This window comes from Ascidiella aspersa, chromosome 7, assembly GCF_963924565.1.
Source record: "Ascidiella aspersa chromosome 7, kaAscAspe10.2, whole genome shotgun sequence".
NCBI lineage: Eukaryota > Metazoa > Chordata > Ascidiacea > Phlebobranchia > Ascidiidae > Ascidiella > Ascidiella aspersa.
In genome coordinates, this window is record NC_139453.1 from 30566016 (window position 1) to 30575721 (window position 9706).

General features: G+C 36.0%; 1 protein-coding gene across 1 annotated transcript; it reads right to left on the reverse strand.

Annotated features, from left to right (window-relative positions):
• Positions 1-2634: 2634 nt before the first annotated feature.
• On the reverse strand, positions 2635-9130 carry LOC146138932 (cathepsin L-like proteinase). Its single transcript, XM_083394736.1, has 7 exons — positions 9100-9130; positions 8227-8366; positions 7213-7392; positions 5722-5898; positions 4627-4786; positions 3476-3578; positions 2635-2791 (listed from the first exon to the last, which is right to left on the reverse strand). Exons 1-7 carry the CDS (start codon positions 9128-9130, stop codon positions 2635-2637), a joined length of 948 nt encoding a protein of 315 aa, XP_083250862.1.
• Between the last annotated feature and the right edge of the window lie 576 nt (positions 9131-9706).

Here is a 9706-nt window from a genome sequence, read left to right on the forward strand (position 1 = left end):
AAGTCAAGTTTCAAGACATTATTAGAGCAAGTAATTTCCAATTTAAGTAGTTGCGTAATAAAAAAACATTAAAACATTATAATTGGGAAAACTATATGATAATAGGCAAAAAATGGCGATGTTAAATAAGGATATACTGTCTTGTCAGTTCCGATAAATAACACGAATTTAAAAAAATGTTTAGTATAAAAATTAAATTTCAATTGTTTGACTCAATGACTAAAGTTCAAATAAACTCCTTTGACAAAAGTGAACGACTCGGCCAAATAAGTATTTTAGGTTATTGCACTTAAGCTATTAAAAAGCCACCTCTACAGCAAACTTGTTCATCTCAAGTCGATAGGAAACCAGACCCTGGTCATACTTTAGGTTGTGAGCTGTCACTTTGGCAAGAGTTGCTTCCCACACTCGCTTCTTCTCTGCATCTTCTGCTGCTGAAAAGCCTCCTAAATGACAAAACAACATTCTGGCAAGTTTATTCTGAAGGCTTTTGGACCAAGTAAATGTTTTGCCACACTTTTTTAATTGAGCATGAATTTGTTATATTAAAGAACAACAAAAATTTGACTAAACTCTTAGATTAAGTGTGCTTTGAAACACTTTTAACTTTATCATATTTGGAGGTTTACCATGTTCTTCTTTCCATGATTCCCAATCCATTATGTCAATAGTTGATTCTAATTTACTTTAAATTTAACTTTCTTTTGAATCAAATGTTGCCAACATCAATATTGTAACAAACAAACATAAATATTACAATATATAGAACATTGTTGCCCAAACCATGATTAGATTGTAATAAGCCTAAATCCTTCTCCGTAACACAAAACAAAGGTTTTGCACAAAACGTTGCGTTTTGCTTATGTGGAACTGAATTGATGAACACTATATATTATAAACTCTATCCTAAAATATTTGACAGGTTAAACTTTGACTAATTTCGAACTTGTCGGCTTGCAGTTTTATAACGAGAGAACGTTTGCAAAACTGGAATGTTCCGCTTGACCAGTGGTTCAAATAGAAGCAGTGTTCTCAGAAGAATATGGTGATGTAATGTTTTTGAACTTTTTGCAGCACGAAAATTTTGCCCCCGAAAATCGGCAGCACATATTTTTGGCATTCCAGGATTATGAAACCACTGTAAAAGTGCTAACCCAACCATGTGCTACTGGGAAGTTCCGCTTGGTCAGTGGTATACATATAAGCAGTGTCTCAGAGAGACGAGCACTGTTGTTCGTTTTCATTTGGATTGCTTGGTATATTTTATTTGAAAGTTTTTGAGGCTTAAATCCACCGTACAGAACCACATCACTTTACAATAACAAAGTTGCAAAAATATGTTTTCATTGTTTTCGTGTAAATGTTGTTTTAAATAACCGTGTTACACAACTCGAAGATAGTGAAGTAGTTTGTTGGTAGGACTAACTTATTATTACATGAAATTTAGATTCAAATCTAAATTCGCTGGTTTAAATTTTTTATTTGTTATAGCGTTAGCTGAAATATTTTTCCTCTAACCCAGGCATGTTCAATATTTTAGCAGAATGGTTCGCATTGCCATTTTAAAATTTTCGATACGCCGCAAAACCCTCAATTAAAGGGATGAATTAAAAGGACTTCATCAAATACTGCGCGTTTTACACATTTTGATGACAGTCGAAACAATTGTTTTTAATAAAGGCTACTGAAAGATAGAATAATTGGTGGGCCGCACGTAAGTATCAGGCGGGCCGCAGGTTGGACATCCCTGCTCTAACCGATGATTTCCTGCTTTCACTTAATTTTGCCTCCTAAAATGTGAGCAGCATATATTTGTGGCATTCCCCTGATTATGAAATGATCGTAGGGGAGCCAACCCTACCAGGTGTTTATGATGCTTACGAAGCTGAAAAAATTCCGCCTAAAAAAATCCTTAAAAGTATGGCGTTAGTTAGAAAGCAATGTGATTCAACAACACTATGCAATAGATTTTCCAAACCATTTTAAAGGTTTTAGATTCACGAACTATCTTTGGTGATTCTGCGCTAAAACTAGGTTTTCACGATTTTGCAATGTTAAATCGTAAAAAAATTAGGTCTAGGAGAACGCAACTGTTTCATTAAAGTTTTTAAAATCTAGCCTAGTTGCTGTAGTTAAAGATATGGCTATATGTTTTAGAGGTACATTGGAGAAATTTATAAAGCATTACTATCTCAATCTTGGTAAACAAACTAAGTCGCTGACTAGCCGACAAATTCGCTTACAAATTAAAATCGCTTTTAGCAATGTAGACCGGATTGACCAAAATTGAAATTATTATGTCAGATTTTCCAAATTCGACAAACTGGTAAAAATTAAACGTTGAGAAATTTTAAGAATATTTACAAAATCGGTTTTCAGCAAAGTGTATGACATGATAAAGCTATACGTTTCATCAGGTTTATATAGACGCACATATAATATAAAGAGGTCAAAATATAAGCCAAATATGTAGGAGTATTAAGTTAGCAATAATAAATTAAACGAATTTTATATTGAAAACTAATAATTTTAACAGGAGTAAATTTCTTGTGTGAAAAAATTGAATCATGTTTTCACCAAAGTGTTGAAATGATTAACCTAGATTGTAAATGGCGCAACAAAAGATTCATGTTTTCAATTTTCGTTTGACGTTTCAACTTCAATATTTTCTGCTTGTGATATTTCTTCGTTCAAAGCCACTCTTGCAAAGCCGGAGTAATCTCCAATCCTACAACAGTTGACTCCTCGTTTCATTAGACAGTAGCCACCGCCTCCCCAACCAGTTCCCCAACTGTTGAAATAAACAAGACATTTTAATGCTAAAAATTCTGTATGATATTTACTGCATTGGTGTAGAAATCTTGAGGTAATATCAACATCAAAGTAATATTAAAAGAGTATATGTGCTTTTCGATTCTGATAATATTGTATGTAATATTACTTTGCGAAAATACTAATCTCAAAACATTCTCAAAATAAATTAAATTACAACGTTTGAAATTTGACAAGCGAGTAAAAATGCAAACTGGCCTGGATTTTAACTAGATTTCTTGAAAGAGCTTGGCTCATTTTTTGCTAAGTGTTACGTGAAAGATTAGATGTTCCCCGGGAATTTATTAATTCCACGAAAGTTTTATGGAACACTGGTCAAAACCACTGGTTTAACAAAAGTAGTTTTCCACTAACACTAGTTTGAAAGCTCCGTGGTAATTTGTTGTAGAGGATTGCAATTGCGTGGGTCTGTTACAATACAGTCCGAATATAGTTTCTGTGCTTATCCAAACAGGCGCACATATCGTACCAAGGAACATTGAATTTTCGTTTTCTTATAGAAGTAAAGCATTGAACAGCATTTTGTAGTTAAAATATTGTAGTAGTAACTATGCATCTGACAATTTTAAAGTACATTTTCTCTTTTTTGCCTGTTTTTTGATGTTGTGATTTCGAAGCGATTCTTTTATTTTCTTTAGCTCACCTGTTTTTGATGATCCAGTAATCAACACCTTTCGAATTAGTTCCGTATCCAACAACCAGCACAGCATGCCATCCTGACCCTGGTTCTTGTGAGTCAAACACATCTGTAGATAAAGTGTGTTGCGTGATATATTGAGAGTCGATAGTTGTGCCTTGGCGGCTAAATCGTTGAAGATTGTGACAAACTCGAACTCATTGTTTGTTACAAAGCTGTCGAGTCGGAGTCTGGACTCGGATTAATACTTAGCGAGTTGCGAGTTGGACGTGCTCAAGCGTAATACAAATGTTGGAAACATAGATTGCAATTGTAAAATTGTTCTTCCGGCAAAATTATATTAAAGTACCAAAGTTTCGTCCATATTAAAGTACCAAAGTTTCGTCCTATTCCGGCAATATTTTTCAGGGCAATATAATTGCAACTATACCAGGCGAATAGTAAAGGAAAACAGAGTTGTTTACTGTCTGTCGGGTATATATATATTTTTTAGCCTATGCCCTGAGAAGATTGCCTGAATAGGTGGATGAAATTTTTCTGGAAAAACAATTTTACAATTGAAACAATGCCTGTCAGCAACAATATATTCATAATGTCGCAAACTGTAAATCGTAAAGGTATGGTGGCATGTGTTCCAACCACGTATTGTAGGTGGGTGAGCTATATGACACCTACGAGTGGATTGCTGTGAAATTCCTACTTTTGGTTAAGGGGATTAGTGGAATACAGGGCTATGGAATCGTAGCCATAGTCCGGACTCGACGGAGTCTGTTTATTTAGCTGGAACTCGACGGAGCCGAGATATTTGGCTGGAGTCAGACTCGATTTATTTATTTGGCCGAAATCGGATTAGTGTAGAACTGACTCTGCAAGAGACGAAGTATTTTCCAACATTTTTAACACCGTTTCCGTCTAAACTTCCAAGTCAACATTCGATATGGTAACCACAGACCTTTTAGATAAATTAATATCATTTTAGGCAGCCAAATTAGTTTTAGCGCGTTGTTTTGTGTCTTTGTTATGGTTTAGTCAGATTAGTGGAACACAAAGTATTCGAATATCTGATTTTTATTTCTATTTATGTTGTTATCTTTGCAAAGACCACAATGTGTGTATATCTTTTCTAACAAGTGGTATTAGGAACTTGATTAAAATACCTGTGTCGTTCTTTATGAGGTGAAATGCTCTTGGAATATGGATTGCTATAGCTGCTGGACCCCCGAATAGCAATGCCTGTCTTAAAAACTCTTCTCTACCGAGTAACCAATAGTTTGTCACTACAACTTCGTAGCCGAGGGGCCTCATGCACGGTCCTTGCTGAAACAACACTTATCAGTTGAAATTGAGATGACTAATTACTGAAGGCTTTCAACAAATACGCATTATAAAATCTCTGTAAGATCAGACCTAACGAAGTTTAATCACGGAACAAAAAACAAACGCGTATAACATGTATTTTTACTGATAGGGAATTACGGATGGCCGATAATATCGGATCAGAGTCGATACCCGATACCAAGTGATGTTATCGTTACTCGTCCGATACTAGTGTGGTATCAGTAGCTATCCAATAATAGCTGGAGAATTTTCACCCTCGATTTGAGCGATTTCCACCTTTATATTAAGTTATCACCGGAAGCTAAACTATTGACGTTAAAGCGAACTTCTAATGACCTGGAAAACATTGCCTTTAAACATTTTAATTCCAACTATCTTGGCTTGTTTTAGTATAGGTTTGTCGACATTTGAAATCGTATAATGACTTGACTTGAGTGACTTGACTTGATTGCACTTAAGTAACTGTTTTCAAATGACTTGTCTTGTCTTAGATCTTTGGACAAATGACTTTACTTGACTTAAGTCTATTGGACAAAGGATTTGTGCTGAAATGAAGTGTTTTCTTTAAGCATGTTTCACTAAAAAATTAAGATATTTGTCTTAAGTCTTCCACATAAAATAAATTGTTTGAAATAGGTTTGTGCTTTGTGGTATTTTTAGTTATTGCTAATAATCGTGCCTGTTTTTCAGTTTGATTAGTTTACGTCGTTTAATTCTTTTGACAAGGATTTGTATTTGATCTAATTATGACTTGACTGGGACTTGACTTGTTATTTATTCAGAATGACTTGACTTAGACTTAAGTTGTTTTGTTGATAACTTAACTGGGACTTAAGTCATTTCAAAATGACTTATTTACAACACTGATTCCTAATATGGTGCATTAGGCAAACTTGAATAGCATTAAGTCCTACCTTTCCTTTGTAACGGTAGTGTGCATCAAAGACCAAACCACTTTTGGCGAACTTGAAGCATTTGTAAAAGTTGCCTCCATCACAACCATGGTTGCCAGAACAATCAACAAGTTGTTGGGCGCTTAGGCTCACAAGCTTACCGTTGGTATGTTTATTTTGTGCTTCAAGTACACCAGCCTGGAACAACATTATGTAGCTATTTTTACGTTTTACTGTGGGGCACGGTATTAAACTGTTGAACACCTGACTCTAATTTTAAGTTGCGTGCGTATAACTCGTTAGCCAACCACAATGCTTCTAGTGATTAATAATTGTATTATCTGATAAGCGAACATCAGTTAAACTATAGATCGGCGACACTACTTGCAAATATCAAAGCAGTAAGCAGCACAAGTCGATAACAAAGAAGAGTTGAAGGCCAAGTTAAGTTACACTTGTCAGCCGGTAAGTTGCTCGAGTGAACCCCAAAAGGAACTGACTCGAAGTCTAATGCCGATGGCTTATGAAGCGAAAACGAATTGCTAATTAAGATGTAACACTAGGATGTAAGTAGCGTTGCTTCGACGCGGAATGCGTATAACAAACAAATCTGCAACGACGCAGCATTTGCAAATAGCACAGATAAGTGTGAAAGTATTGACCAGCTGATAACACATGATCACCTAACTCTACAATACATCCAGGTTACTGAAATATACATGAACACAATGTGCACAATATGCGATCAAGACTTTGTAGAGTCGTACTGAACAACGATAACGGCACCAATTATAGCACACAAGATGACTTTTGAAAGGCTTGGCGAAGTTATTTTTTCTAACCTGGTTTTACTTGTATGAAAATCCTGATTAGGCCGACTTATTTCCAAAGCCTTTTCTAAGGCAACATCTTTACATTGAGTTTAAAGACGAATCGGACTGTTTGTGGATTTTTAAGTTAAAGATATTTATTAATTCCGTTTTCGAAAAACATCCAACTTTCTAATTTTCGTTTCACAACTTGTTCTAATCCTTAAAAAATATTCTGATTTAAATCTCTAAAAAAATAAACGTTTAAAATAATAAATTAAACCTTTTGAGGGTTTTCAATCTATTACATTTAAGCTATTTTACCAAAATATCAATATTTATAATTTTGCAACTTTATCCTTTGACCAAATTTAGTGCCGCAATATACAAGAGCGGTATGACGTAATTGTGACATCATTAAGTTTACGATTTAGTAATTTTCGTCATAAAACCACAATACCGAAGTGAACCTGTTGACTTACGTCGCAAATTACTGGCAATTGTCGTAATTATGGAAAAAAAGCCACCCTGCTTTTTCAAATACTTGTTAGATAAGGCTAAAAATAGTCGAAAAGTAAAGACAAATATTTCAGATAACCTAAAACTTTTAGGTAGGGTTAAAATGGCCGAGAAGTGAAAAACATATTTAATAACATCAAAAAAGTTTCAAATGATAAACCTAGACTAGAAGGTCCAAACTTACAGTTGCAAAGGCGTAGCAGCTTCCACAATTTCCTTGGTCCTTCACAGATGTAACCCAACCCTTTTCTCTGTAGTTCATATAAGGTTTACTAGTCAAATCAGTTGCTGGGAATTCTTCTTCAAATTGAGGAGCTGTGGGATCAGGCAACATTTCGCCAGGGCTGTCCATGAGTGGCGGGCCCTGGAATATAAACAGATCAGTAGTTCATACAAAGTCGTTTCATATAATCTGTCGATCAATGATGCAAGCAAGGCGGCATAGAAACGCAACTAGCCAGTGGTGAGGTTCGAACTCACGACCTCTGATCACACCGTAGTCTGGTCTCGAGTCCAGTAAGACCACGTTAAACCTGCCGGTTCCCACGTGCGCATGCGCAGTACCAGATTTTGAAACTAATACGGCCACCAAATGGACTCGTGTTATTATCAACCGTGACCTAAAGTACATTTCCTTTTACAAAAAAATATCTCTTCTTGACAAATTGCGCTAAATAGAATGCGGCGCCTAGTTGGAATTCCGGTTAATCTGGCACAGACTGATTAGTTCAGGCTCTCATGCTCCATCAAACGGAATACCAGTCCCGAAAATACAAATAGAATTCGCGCGAATCGCCGAAAATTAACTAGGCTATTTAAAAAACAATAAAGTTAGGAAAGCGACCGTGGCCGCGGGCAGTTTTATTCAAATCATGATAAGAAATTATAGCTGAGTTTTTATCTGCAAGCAAGATTCTTTCATCAAAAGAGCCATACGGCGCCACGAAAAGAGCCATAGGTTCCCGACCCCTGTATATACGTGTATTATGATACGTATAGGCCGTTACCGGTTATCAGGTCGATTGCTGTATGCGTATCTTTCGCAGTAAGTTAGGTAACATGTATGCAACTACATCTTCTATAATATAAGTCCCAGTAGCAAGTTCCAAGTCTAGTTATTTGTCCAAAATTTACTTTTTTTAAATCAAGTCATACAGGAACATTAAGTCGTCGTGTAGTTGTGCGATTAGTAAGTCACCTCTACGGCAAATTTGTTCATCTCCAGTTGATAGGAAACCAGACCCTGGTCGTACTTTAGGTTGTGAGCTGTGACTTTAGCAAGAGTTGCTTCCCACACTCGCATCTTCTCTGCATCTTCTGCTTCCAAGTAGCTCTTTCCTGATTACGAAAATACCAAAAATTGAAAATTAAATTATTATTATTTTTACACCGTTGAAAAAAAGTGTTCCGAGAATTGAAGATGCTTTTGGAAAATAGTACACCTGGAGCCTTTGTATAGTCTTATCGAAATTAATCGATCAAATGAGGATTTTGTTCAGCAAAGCCGGCCTAGACAAAATTCGCACACAAAGAAATTGGAAGTTAGGGCCTGGGCCAGAACGTGACCGCCGCTCTGCCAACTAAGTTACACAGGCTCAGAGACAAGCGAGACGAGAAATAACCATGGCACTGTTGGGTGCTGTATCAGGTTCGTGAAACTAGGCTGTGGTGAGGTTCGAACTCAGGACCTCGGCCACAAGGGGATAGCCACTCTACCAACTGAGTTACACAGACTGTTGTAAAGGAAACTTGAAGCGCAAATCACCTTAATTGTCTTAGTCTATTGTGAGATTTAAATCTTGGTCCAACTACTGCACTCCGCATGCTTATACTGAACATTAACGGTGTACTGTTGATACAAAGTGTCGTTATGAACTTAAAGGGGCGTCATCTTAAAATTATGTCATTCGCTAAGCCTGTTAAGGCCTTTAATTTTATTGCAACTGTTTAATAAAATAGAACGAATACGTTTTCGAGCATATTAGCTGGAGATTGCAGTTGGACGTGAACGAATCATCTTCTTTGCTAAGGAATAAATTTATTCCTAAACGAACTTTATATTTGGTCTTACCGTGTTCTTGTTTCCATGATTCCCAATCCATGTTGTTGTTGTATGTTAGATTCTATCTGACACTTTGTGTTATTCTTCGTGTCTTAGATTATTATTAATTTCGTAATTCTCCTATCTTAGCCTTGTAAGTTCCCTGACACAAAAGGTTATACTTTGTTATCAACAGCATTACTTTTATGCTAATATATAGGAGAGCCACAGTGCCTACTTATTCTGTTATACCTTGAACTCATTTTCGCCGTGATTCTTTTATTAATGTTGCGTTATTTAGCAATGAAGTTATAATGTTTCAAAAATTACGCAAAACCTTAACCGGCCAAAAATAATTACTTTAAATTATGGAAAATATAATAGTAAGCTTGAATTCTATTAAGCAAGACAAAACAAAATGTGGCACTCAACGATGCTTCTTGACTCACTCTGTTTCACGGTTGTATTAAGGCAAGTTCCATAAAAAACATCCGTTGGGTTTAAGTTCTTTACTGGGGATTTTGTTAATGAAAGTGGCCGAAATTACAGCAACGAAAGGGCAATAAGTTAGTTTAATGGCTGCGTGACGTATAAATAAGACACAAAAGTTTGGAAAATTTTGATCTACAGGTTTACA